General features: G+C 39.2%; 1 protein-coding gene across 2 annotated transcripts in view; it reads right to left on the minus strand.

The window, feature by feature from the left end:
* Positions 1-616: 616 nt before the first annotated feature.
* The window catches only part of LOC100763614 (metabotropic glutamate receptor 5), a 430,950-nt gene continuing 418,410 nt past the window's right edge, over positions 617-13,156 (minus strand). For both annotated transcript variants that reach the window (XM_035441359.1, XM_027407590.2), the window contains one exon: positions 617-1,502. In XM_035441359.1, coding sequence (XP_035297250.1) covers positions 617-1,502 — 886 coding nt within the window. The remainder of the gene's footprint in view (positions 1,503-13,156) is intronic.

Here is a 13,156-nt window from a genome sequence, read left to right on the forward strand (position 1 = left end):
AGAAACTCTCTGTCCACTAGCACAACACTCACTACCCGTTTGTGTTATTCAGGCGACTCACAAGCCTCAGTAAATACTGGGGCCTAGTTACTATTAGCTTTTCAAGGTCTACATGGCAGGAGCGGGGAAGGAAGGAAGAAACAGAAAGGTTAACTTTTTGGTCCCAGATTTTTGAGTTTGTTAGAAAATGTACATTCAGTGTTTGGTGAATCAAAGACTCTTCTGGGAAAATGAAGTAAACAAAACTGTTTACAGCTGCTTATTAACTCCACTTTTCACGGCCCAGGGTGCTAAACACTGTTGCTGCCTCAGAGCAAAGCACTTGGTATTTTAACTGCTTCCCGCATTCCTGCTCAGCACTTCAAAAATAGAAGCAGTGTGTCTTAAAAGCCCATGTTTTCTAAGGCCACTAGAAGATAATCTGCCAGAAGATGTGTAGTTGGTGTCGTCATCGGCTGTTGTGAAATAGCACTATTGATTTCGTGTCTCCACTGTGTGCCCTTGGCATGGTTCACCTCGGGTTCTCTGTTGGGGTGACTATGGATGTCGCTGTGCCCATGTGTGAACACCGAGGTCTTCGGTTGCTCATGCTGATCCCAAAGAAGTTTCCAGTTGTTCACAAAGAAGAGGAACTCTGCGTGTAATCTCTGATGATGAGAGTGTCATATTTGGGAGATGATGGGATGCAAAGGGCTGACTCTGAGACTGGCGAGTTTGGGGTGGTGCTCCCAGAGTCCACCGAGTCCCTGAAGGGCGATGGCGGAGTGAGGGCTACCAGCTCCTCCAGATCAGGTTTGCCTGGTGTGGCCTCGGCTCCTGTAGGAGTCTCCTGGGCTGGTGATGCCCCTGTGGTTTGCTGAGCTCCTCCAGTCACCTCGATGGCCGGCAGTGGCTGGATATCGGCGAAAGTCGTCATAGTCGTGGGCAGCTGGATCTCTTTGGGGATCAGGTAGGACGAGCAGATAGGGGCACCGGCTGGCCCAGGCGCTGCTGCGGTGGACAGCATCATGGAGTTGAGCTCGGTGATATTGGCGGTGAAACGCGTCACCACGCTGCTGATCTGCTCCATGAGCGAGCCCTGGGACGAGCTGCTGCGCGCTGCTGTCTCAGAGTGCAGTGAGGGCGCATCGTCGTCTGTGCGGCCCGCCGAGCCTCCAAGGTGGCTCAGCGTGCTGATGGGTGATGGAGAGCGCGGCCTGGCAGCTGCTGGGAAGCGCTCCTCTGTCTCCACTACATCATACAGCGCCTTGGGGCCCGCATCAGGAGGCTCTACTCCACCTGCCACAGCGCATCCTGAGCCACCAGCACCGGCTGCCCCGGGGCCCGAGCCACCCGCACCTGAACCCGGCCCGCGGCTCTCTGTGCTCTTGGGGAAGGGTTTGATGACCGCTGTCTGATTAGGGTTCTCCTTCTTGTTGATGTGGACCGACAGCCTCTGCCACAGGTGCTGCCCTCGGCTGCTCTTTTCGTTCTGAGCCCATGTCACGGATTTTCCATTGGAGCTGTGGAAAGAAGAGAGTAGAGAGGTCATTCAGCATGCGCCCTAGCAGGCTTCCATGCGGCTTCCCCAATGGTGGGAGGTGATGGGTATCTGAGCAGGAAGGACACTGTAATCCTTGAAGAGACGACCCGCCAGGACAGTATGGGAAGAGATCATGTTTGAGTTAAAGGATGCTTTACCTGGCAAAGGTATTATTAGGATAAAGGACTATTTATCAGTATTCTGCAGGCATTCGGACCTCACCACGGTGAGTGCAGCAATGCTTCAAGCAGCAAATGCAGATGAGGAGGTTGGCCCCATTGTGTAGAAAAGCCTGGCACAGAGCCAAAGGCTTCTTAGGGTTAGCAGCCTACAGATGGAAACATTTATTAAACCAAGACCTCACCTCACCAGCAGTTTTGAGGGGGATGGAAAAGCGAAAGAGGCAGGATTACCAAGAAGCAGATAGTGGCTCCAGCTCGGCATTTATTCTGCAGGTGGGCCTATATACCTAGGGATTGCTGTGGGAACTCTTGAATGTGAACATGGTTTTATTTAGTCTGGCTCACCTGCTGGAAAATAGAAATTTAATGAACACGCATACAAGTTTCTAATTGATACAAAATGCCTACAGCATGTCCTTCTTATAAATGTGTTTTAGGCCCGCAGGTTGAATAATTGCATCAGAGAAAGTGTGGTGTATTGTCCTGACCACCTAGCACTGCAAACTACAATTAGGGTTTTGATGAGTGCGCCTGGCTGACAGGAGGTTCTGAAGGTCTTCTTCACTCTTCTCTCCCGGGCTGCCTCTGAGCTCTGAAAGCTACTCTGATGAAGATGGTGATGATGACTCAACTTCAGTATCTGCATCCTTCTTTCCACCAAAATAGCAAGTAGCCACCCTACTGTACATGGTCCATCAGAAACAGTATGGTGGCCAAGGATGTTTCATGTCTTGCAGGTATAGCTCATGGAGGGATCCACATGAAGATAAATTGAAGACAGGAGGGTGTCTGTCACTCTTTTCTACCCAGTGTTGTTCTACCCAGTATAAATAAGGTGCTAAAGAATGAACACTTCTCTCTCAAGTAGTGGTTATCACTAAACTTAGTTTGAGTAACTAAACATAATTGTTTATAAGACTCATCAATAGAATTTATTCCAAATACCAAGTGTGCCCTCAGGAAATTCAGATATTTTAGATTGGGCCTAACCATCAATTCATAGTATAAGAATTTTGTTTCCCACTAAAGTGATTCTGCAGCCTGTGTTTCCTAAGCTGAGAAACCCTGATGGAATGTGGTCCTTGTTGTCTGGGTTCCACTTTGCCCCTTAGGCCTCCTTGCTGTAGAGCCTGCTGATTTTGTCAGGAAGAGGCTTGATTCCACCCACCTAGAGGTTTCCTGCTTCTCCTTGCCAGGAGAATTGAACTAAGACACATCTCTGATGACAGACCATCCTTTCCACAGCTTCCTCAGCAATGTTTTTGGTTCTTTCTTATTCTGCTAAATACTGCTTTATCACCCCTTTGCATTTTGCAGTTTTCCTTTCTCTGCTGCTTCATGTGAACCCATATTCTGTTTAATCATCTCAATATATTGCAACCTAATATTCTCCAGATTCAGAACGTAAAGAGTCCCCCCACCCCGCCACCTTTTCTGGTAAGAAAGGATGAGTCATTCCCAAGTTTGCAGTTAGCTGTACATCAGTGGTAACAGAAGGAGTTCTGACAGGTACTCCACTTTCCTTCTAATAGTTTTAGTACTTATATTTCCACATTGCATTAACCTGACTTGGAGTTCATAGTGCATTACTCCTGTCTTCCCAAGTGTCCACTAACTTCTGCAGCACAGCACAGAATAATTGCCCAGGTTATTTATGGGATTTGGTTCAGAGGAGGGCTGCCAACTAGTCCCACTTTGTGTTACCAGCAGCCCAGGAAACAGACATTTGGAGAGGGGTAATTAGACTTTCAGGTCACTGCACCCCTTTTAATACAAAGCATGGGCTAGAAACCAGAAGAGTAACTGGACAAGCTCATCCAGGTTTTACCGTAGGGATGCTTCATCTTCTAGTAGGAAGGTTATGTAAACATCTGCTTTTAAAACTCTCTCTCTTTCTCTTTCTTTCTCTAACACACATACCTTTATTCCTCCCTGCTCTCTCTTCCACCTCAATTTATTGTGATAGAGTTAACCATGGCAATCTTTTCTTTCATACATAGTCATGCAGTAAAGTAGTGCACTAGGAAACCTTTGAGTAAATGTGTAAGAAAATCATGAGAGAGAGAGAGAGAGAGAGAGAGAGAGAGAGAGAGAGAGAGAGAGAGAGAGAGGAGAGAATTAACAAGGAAATATGACTAGATACCCCCCAAATGGAGTTCGATTATGAGCCCCCCATTCCACTCTGGAACATGAACAATATTTTCCCTAGATAAAAGGAATTTGTTAAAGAAAAGCTACTCACATCAGTCTGTTTCTTTGTAGAATGTAGTTACCATGAAGGTAGCAACATTAACTATTCTGTTCTATGACCGAATAATCAAAAAAAGCAGTTAAGGTTGAATAAGATTCTTCAGCTAACAAGGTCTGGTGTTTGCAGTCATGTAAATGTAATGGAGAAGAGATCTTAAAACCTGGGTTATAATTTTCAATCTGCCATCTGAGATGCTTGGAATAGAAAAAAATTCTATGCCTCATCAAGAAGCAGTTTGTTCATTTGGTAAGAGTTTTCTTGATTAAAAGAGACAACACCGCTTCAAAAGTGTAGTAAGGAGTGGGTATCTCTTGTTCCATGTGAACACAACGTGTAAGATAAATAATACAGAACACATCTCTGTATTTATTGCTATTTTGTCTCTGAGTTTCAGGAAAAGAGAATTCCATGGAAAGTAAAGCAGTGTGTAACTTCATAAAGTCCTCCCAATTGTTTCTTCTTTGCCTGACTGGAGCTCAGTAGTCCTGTGGCCAAACCCACCCTAAGTTTTATCATCCTACACTGTTTTCTTGGGTGGTAACATTCATTTTACTTTCTTCCTAAAAGTTCTCGTTGCCCTCTCTATCACTTTCTTGTTCTTCCTTTTTGCTTAAGCACATCTTGTCTTTCCTCCCCTCCTTTGCACCCAACTTAAGTTTTCCTCCCTTTCTCCCTCCCTCAATCCCTCCCTTCCTTTCATTTTATTTGTTTCCCCTTAACTGTCTTATAAAAAATTCTTTTCACCCAACCCCTGTTCAGTTGGATTCTCATACAGTATTTAGGTATGTAAAGAGTCTGCTTCATCTTCTGGGTGGGACACCTTAAAGGCACAGACACTGTGTCCCTGTCATAACCAAAGCACCTAGTGAGTTGTACAGAGCATGAATATTACTTAAACTATTTTTGTAAGCAATAATTAACTGGATCAATGCACTTCATTTAAAAGGTCTTTATACTGTATTTTTGTGTGTTTCAATTATATTTTAAACATCTAGTATTAGTAAAATTCAATTATTTTGTTTATAGATCTGTTTGTTATGTAGTATGTACAAACACATTTTATTAACTAAATATAAAAGCATAGTTTGTCTACAATTTAAATCACAAATCAATTCTTTTTGTAACTCTTATATATGCATGCACAAACACACATACACACACACATACTAATGTGTGTGCATACATATGGTTGTGTACACACACACACACACACACACACAGAGACACACAGACACACACACACAGACACACACACACACAAACACACACTGGTTTTAGTGAATTGTCTCAGTGGTGAATATTTACTGAGATAGTTTGGGTAATGGAGAAGAGATAGGACACAAGTTGTGGTTTTGAGGTCTGCTCCTAACTGATGTTCACAGAAGGTCCACTGAAGAGCTCTGTACTTTTTCCTGCCAACAAAGACTAGGAGCATATATACCCACTCACATTACTTCTACAAGGAACCCAGATGATCACTGGATGTTCATCCAAGCACTGCATCTCTGCAAATGCAGATTATTCATCATCATTACATCTTTTATTTATGTGAAGTAAAACATGTTAATTATTTCAGCTGAGAAGTTTTGTTTCAGTTGTAGGATTATTTGTTTGTTCTAGTGGACAGAGGTAAGAAAAGAGCACAGGAAATACTCCTTTACTTGTCTATAGCTTTTAACCTTTTCCCATGTATTGAGTTTCAAAAGATAAGTGGAAGAGGAAGGGGGCAGGATAAGACAGTCCATCCAACTTGGAGGGGGGTAAAATACCACTTCTTGTTTGTCCAAAGACACTAATCCATTTCAACGTATAATGTTGTAAAATCTAACATCTCCTTTTTATGTTAATTTTTTCTTTATTGCTGAAAGAAAAAAATTGTAATGTTATTTGAGAGAGAGAGAGAGAGAGAGAGAGAGAGAGAGAGAGAGAGAGAGAGAGAGAGAGAGAGAGTTCTCAGTGACTGGTTGGTTTCAGGGCTGCCAAATGGTACATTTTACCTGTATTCTCAGCAGTTGTTCATCATCTCTTTTGTGTAGGACTCCTAAATAATGTATTCATTGCAACAGACTCTGGATATCAGCTTGATAAACTCTCTCATCTCCCTATTCATCTGCCCAAATCTGAGAAAATTGGAGCATCTTGCCCCAGCATGCCCCATCAGTAGGCAGCACACATCAGAGTGTGACCATCACAAAAGTCTGCAGAATATATAATGTTTTTGTTAATACTAAATGAAACTAAACAACCTGTGTAGTTTTGTCCCTTCCAAGCAGTAATTTAGGGTTGCAGTGTGACAAAAGGAAGCATATAAGCATTAAAAATTTCATTTTGTTGAGTTAAAAAAAACTTAACTTCTTTTTGTTGTTGCTGTTGAATGGCTGAATTAGTGCCTTCCTGACTTACAAAATTTTAGGCCATAAGAAAATTAAATGTATTCCCGAAAGATATTTTTAAATGGTCTTCATTAATGAACCTCTCTTGTTTGTGTATTTTTAGGTTAGCCAGAAGGGAGTTGTCCTGAAATTTTGTGCTTCCTAAGACAAAATATTTACGAAAACAGTAAGAAACTGGAAACATCCTTAACTAAAGATGACTATAGAATTATATCAGAAAATAGTAGGTGAATGAAAGAATTAATAAATTAAGTCTAATACAAGCAGAAAATGTGCAATAATAATTATACTATTTGGAAAAACTTCTGTCAATATACTTCACTGTCTGTTTACCTTGAACTACAAACTGCTCATGTTTTGTAAAAAATTAGGAAGTTGATATTTTTATATTCAGACTTTTCCAAAGTAAGGTAAAAGAATGCAGCTTTGTTTAAAAGTTAACATCGTGATTTTTAAAGTTGCATTAAGAAACACACTATCATATCTATGAAAATGGAGTCATGATCTATATAAGTTTCCTCAATTATAGCATAAATATATGTAAAAACTGTTTTGATAGAAACTATTTAAATATCCTTGGTGATGTATGTGCTAGAGATTTACATAGTGAAAACACTTAACTCTAAGGAAATAAAGTCAAGGAATAAATTATCAAACACAGATGCAAAACAAATGGCACCATCTTTTATGTGAATAATGCTATATAAAGGACTTTTAGGAAAGATCTGATTGTCAAGGTGGGCGGGATCAATGCCATGATAGACCTTTTAAAAGACAATATAGCCTTATAAAAGATAAATTCAGTGAGATTAGGTTGCTTTCCCTACATAGTTGGACCTAATAAATGATCATATGAGACAAATGCTGTATCATGACTTAACAGTTTTGATCTCAATGCCATGACCTTACACTAAACACACAGAGAGACACTCAGACACAGACAATCACACACACACACACACACACACACACACACACACACACACACACACACACGCACGCACGCACGCACGCACGCACGCACACACAGAGACAGAGGTTACCTTTTCTTATTTTATGGAAGACAAACTTTAGGTGTTTGGAAATAGCTTGATCTTTAAGTAGATAAGATTTAACGTTTGATTTATATTGTTTTAGCCCATGCCTCAGTACTTTTTAGTCATATAGTTACTCAGAGAAGCAAGAAAGATCCCTGCACATCTTCTGGTCATTAATTACAATAATATCAGTTGATCAAGCACCAGCTTTTGCTAGACATGATGACTAGATGCCTTGATGAAAGCATTAAAAGCCAATACTGTGTATGTTAATATTATGTGACAGTTTTTCAGTCTTTATTCATGAAACAATAGAACCACTTTTCTAGTTCTCTCTGACTTATTTTTGGAGCTTTAATAAATGGTGCATTTTTAATTGTGTAAGCAATCTACAGTCATGCTATCTTAAAACTTTTGGCATTTGAACAAATATTGTTGTGCTGGTTTGAAGGAGAGTAATATTGTCCTGTTAAAGGAACAGAGCAATAAAATGACTCTTAATGACATATGCTATACCCATAGATCACTGTCTTTCTCAGCCATCAGCAGAGAAGCTTCTCTGTGTTAGCTGGGAACTAACACAGAGACAGACAACTGAACAATGTGTTGAGGAAGAAAGATTTTGGAGCACTCATTTCTAAGTGGAATTTCCTCATCAAACTCTTCCAATCAGAGCTTAGGGGGTACATGCAGAAGAGGCAGCTGAAAGCTAGTGAGAGTCTACGGGGATGGATCACTAAAGAAACAGTGTCCTCCAGACACAGCAGGACTGATGTAAAGATAGACTCACAAAGATGGAGGCAGAATTCACAGGGCCTGTATAGGTTAGGGTCTCCCATACCTAAATAAGAAGCTATCTGCAAGTCATACACCCTGCAAAGAAAAAAATTAGTTTTCTCCAATAGAGTCTTACTGGGTATATAAACCATATTTCAGGGCAGGCCTCATGCCCAGGAGTACATAGACAACACAAAACAAACTCAATGGTATTTTTGCAAACATTTTGGCTCCTATTGCTTTGTTTGGGCATTTAAAAATATTTTTGGTCTTTTGCTTGTATACTTTAATTTTCAATTTTGTATTTTTGGGTGGGTTTTGTTTGTGTTTGTGTGTGATGCATGTATGTTTCTTACTTTAATTTTTTTAGGACAAAGAGAAAGAAAGCAGATGGAGTTGAGTGGGGTGGGGATAATCTGGGAGAAGATGGGGGCAGAGAAATAATGACCATGTCTTAATTTTTTGAAAAATGTCAAAGAATAAAATAATTAAAATGAGAAAATGGGAGTGGTCCTCCAGAGGCTCATATATTTGGATACTTGGTCCTCAGTTGATAAAACTCTTGGGGAAGAATTAGAAGGTATAGCATTATTGGAGGAGGTGTGTGACAGAGGTAGGCTTAGTTTTCAAAAATCCATGTCACTTACAGGTAGCTTTCTCTGCCTCATGCTAGTAGACCTGATGTAAGTTCTCAACTAGTGCTTCAGTGCCATGCCCGCTTGCCTGCTTGCCTGCTGCTGTGCTTCCTGCCCTGGAGGTCACACATTTTAACCCTCTGGACCAGTGAATCCAAAGAAATAATGCTTTCTTTTTCTAAGTAGCTTTGGTTGTGATGTTTTATCATAGAAATATACACCCAAGTCAATAGGCAACAAATGGTAGATGGTATCTTTACAGGTGGTTTTCAAATGTCAATGCTTTTGATTTTGTAGATGAGAATTATTAACAGGTAAGACGTATTTCAAAGATGACAGAATAAAAGAAACCAAACGAAAATGTAAACACAAAAAATGGCTACCAGTATTTAGTCACAATATTTTGACAGAGATGAGTTGGTTTTTTTCCCTTTTTCTTGAATTTTGAAATAAGGAAGAAAATGGGAGGTGGAAGCTGCAAACTGCAAAGACAATATGAAATAGTGGGAGCACATGAAAAAGCGTTCAATGTGCAGAGCTTTGAAAGGGGATAGATAACAAAGAATTCAAAACTTGACAGGAAGGAAAAAACATTGCCAGCAGCAGTGGCCAGAGAGAGCCACCTTCCCACAATGGATGAGATGCAGCCATGCTTTAGTGGTTGGAGGAACATAATGAAATGCTATGAGAGTGAAAGGATTTATTTTTCATCAAGGAAGCAGAATCCAAATTTGAGAAAACCATAAAAAAATAACGTTCAAGAGATAGCCAATGATCTTGTTTGAATATGTGGGGATGATGTAGTAGTCAAAGCTTCAAAAGGTAGAGTTTGGACTGTTTTGTCTGCTATAGAATTCTCTGTTGGCACCTCCAAATCAGGGCTCTGCATTGCCCACTCCTTTCTTCTACTGTTCGATTAACTTCCTAATAATGTGCTTTGTGCTTTTCATTGTCTGAAATAGATAAATAGTCTGACAGAACAACTGTAGTCTACATGCTTGGCTAATAAATGATCAGAGAAAGAAACACTTATGATCTATTTCTGTTCTATTCTTCCACTATAAAAGTCTAAATTATTTAATGATATGCATTTGATCTTCTGTTTCTAGATTGTTTGACTTTGGTACCATTATCAATTATGTTCTTGAACCTTCTTCACTGCTTCACCCATTGGTAATGTTTCAAATTTAGCTCCACTTCCATACAGGATCGTGTTAAAACCTGGTATTTTTCAAAAGTTAATTGGTCCCTTAGATATTGAAAAACAGAGAAGCAACTTAAGCAAACCAAGGTTCTTTAAGAGGTAGTTTTGATAATATAGGAATGCTGTGCCTTGATACTGACATATAAAGGATTGTGACTGAGTGAAAATGAAATTGAATATACTGGTGGGAAAAAACACATTTGCTTTTGCCCATTGGATTTTTCTTCATAATAAGACTTCACAGGGGAAGAAAAAATGTTGCTAGTGAAAAATAATGTTTAAATGAATGATTTGCAGGTAAAGTGCAGCTTAATTGGTCTAAAGACTAGGGATTTTAAGCAAGATAGATAAACAAAAAAATCCACTAATGTGCATATGCATGTTTGACAGAGAGATGTATTGCACCATGTCTAATGCCACAAAACCTTTTTGTCAGCTCCTTTGATGTGGATTGTTCTTTCCTTACTATCGGTGACTATATATTTTTATGATAATTACCCCAAAGATTATTTCTTTGCAGGCCTTTAATAGCTAACAAAATTCCCATAGAAGAACTACTTTGTCCTGTCTTTTGTGGTTTAACAGCAACAGGAGACCTACTAAAAAGCTTTAAAGTACCTTTAAAGGTACTTTAAAGGTAGCTACCGCTACCACCCCTGCAGCACCCAAGTTCCCATAAAGAGACATTACTTAACAAAGTAGAATGTGCCATTGAGTATGTGCAAAAGTTTGGCACCTACTTGAGTCATTGTAAATTTCTTTCTTAAATTAAGAGCTTTCTTTTGATCCATTATTCTGTTACCTGCATTGAAGTCTAAAACCTAAACTATATATCACCATGACATGTGTATTCTCAGCTTTGTGTCAGGTATTCCAACTAATATTAAAAGGAAATTTGGTTTTGTCTATGTTTCTCCAAAATAGGAAATGATTTCTTTTTCAGCAGTAACTATAAAATTCACTTTGCAAGTTAGTAAAGAAAAAAAAATCAAACAAGATATAGTTGTTTGTATCTGTGGGCTAGTCAGGGAATTCAGCTTTATAAGCCTTGCATAAAACACTGATCGGGGATGCTAATTGAGTCCATTTCAATAGAACTTCACTGATAATGAGTTATTTTTACTTGTGTTATCATATTTGACCTTCACAAACAGCTGTGTGTCATAACCCTTTTCTAAATGGGCCTACTATTTTCAAGTCAACTCCCACACCAAATCTAAAGCAGCCCAAGGGCAGGAGCTGTATGCATTTCCAGGGCTCAGAATGGTAGCAGGTGTCAAATTGTAGGCTGGGGGAATTAGTGAAATGAGGCAAATTATACAACCCCGAGTGTTCAGCATACATGGGTATTATTACTGTCGATATGAAAACTCAGGTGTATGGATCTTAACTAAATTACCCAAGTCAAAGTGACTGATAGAGCAGTGCGCCAAATTTCAAAGGGATGTGAAGCATCATGGCGAATAGATGTTAGGTGCGAAAAGTTCATCTCATATATTTTAGAATTTCCTGCATGTAAAAGGCATCTTGTTTTGTGCACAAATAATAAGCCAACATTTTCAAACAACACTACATTGAAGAATCAGTTTAAAGTGGTTTATGAGACACAGAATTAGATGAAATGATTAACATAAATTTCAGAGTACTCGGCTCTGTCCATTTTTCAACGGCTCCTACCTAATAGTAGACTAGTGTATAAGTTGCAAGATTTTATCCATATTATTAAAGGAGGTTAAAGCAGAAAGTACTCTACAAAATCCAGCATTCACTTAACATCATTACAGTTTTTACTTCTTCACTTTAAAGCCAATGTCTTCCTTTTCTGCTTGTCTTGTTTCATCATAGGTGAAATCAGTTATTCAAGTGACTGGGCATTAGCACTTCATAAAAATAATGTTATAAAATATCAACATTAGTCTCCCCCACTTTTCATAAAGTAAACCCACACTACCCTGGTTTCTTGTAATACTAGGGAGGGACTACACATCTATCTACCTATTTGGACTAACACAGCCCTTTGTCAGTGACATACTAACTATTATTCTCTATCACAGGGAAGCATGAACACATCAGAACACAGACTCTGTGTCCCTGTGTCCCTCTGGTGACTGGAGCTAATAATATCCATTATTGAGTTGTTGTCATTCCTAAGGGTAGACCATCTGTGTGTGAATCTACATGGCAATGACAAGGTTAAGAGTACCCATGTCTATAGCACTTCCCTGGATGGGGTCTCATTTACTTATTCAGTTAAAAAAGATTCTGACACACACACTAAGACTGTGCACTGTGAAAACATAAAAAGTTACACATATTCAAACACATCAACACACACAAACTGTGAATGTAAAGAGAACATAGAAACATAAGCTAGTGTGTCAATAGAGGCATGTGATGGTCTAATTCCTTTACCAAAGTTTGGGTGAAGATACGAGGGTAGAAGTGAATAAGTGTGGGGATTAATTTTGATCATCAAGTTGAAAGAATTTATCATCATCATAGAAACAATCTCTGGTCATGTGAGTGAGGGGTTATCTAGACAAGGTTACCTAAGTGAGGAGGCCTGGGTTGTGACTAAAGGAAACTTGAGGAAGAACAAAGGAAGCCATGTCAGAAAACAAGGGCAGTATCTGCAGGGTTCTCATGTGCATCTATTAATCTTCTTGTTAAATATTGAATCCCAAGTAATCAAATTGGAACTAACTATTCTGGATCTTTACTTAAAAACTATTTTCATAAAAATGGGTTATTTCCATCATGACCTATTTTTCTCTAAATGTTAATTTAAAGCTTACCATTATAATAATTCAAGTATATAATTGGGGGAAAATGATATACTCATTTTGTGAATTTTAGTGTTACTTTTTGTGTATTTTTTGTTTTTTTCCTCTCCTGAATCATTCTTAGACAATCAAAACACATCTTTTCACCCATTCATTATTTCCTCAGAATTTAATTTCTGATCCCTAGTGGACTCTAAAGTTCAGGTATTTGGGAAATTGTTCTGAATAATATTCAGTAATCAAACTCAAAGTGTCTTAGTAAATTCTGGTGTAATCTCAGTGTGATTACTGAGAATTGTATCCTATTTCCTAGTAGAGTTTATATCTGAAAGTGAACAAATAAAAATACTAAAAGTTTTGGAAGCAAATTAA

The sequence above is a fragment of the Cricetulus griseus genome, chromosome 3 (assembly GCF_003668045.3).
Source record: "Cricetulus griseus strain 17A/GY chromosome 3, alternate assembly CriGri-PICRH-1.0, whole genome shotgun sequence".
In the NCBI taxonomy this organism is placed as follows: domain Eukaryota; kingdom Metazoa; phylum Chordata; class Mammalia; order Rodentia; family Cricetidae; genus Cricetulus; species Cricetulus griseus.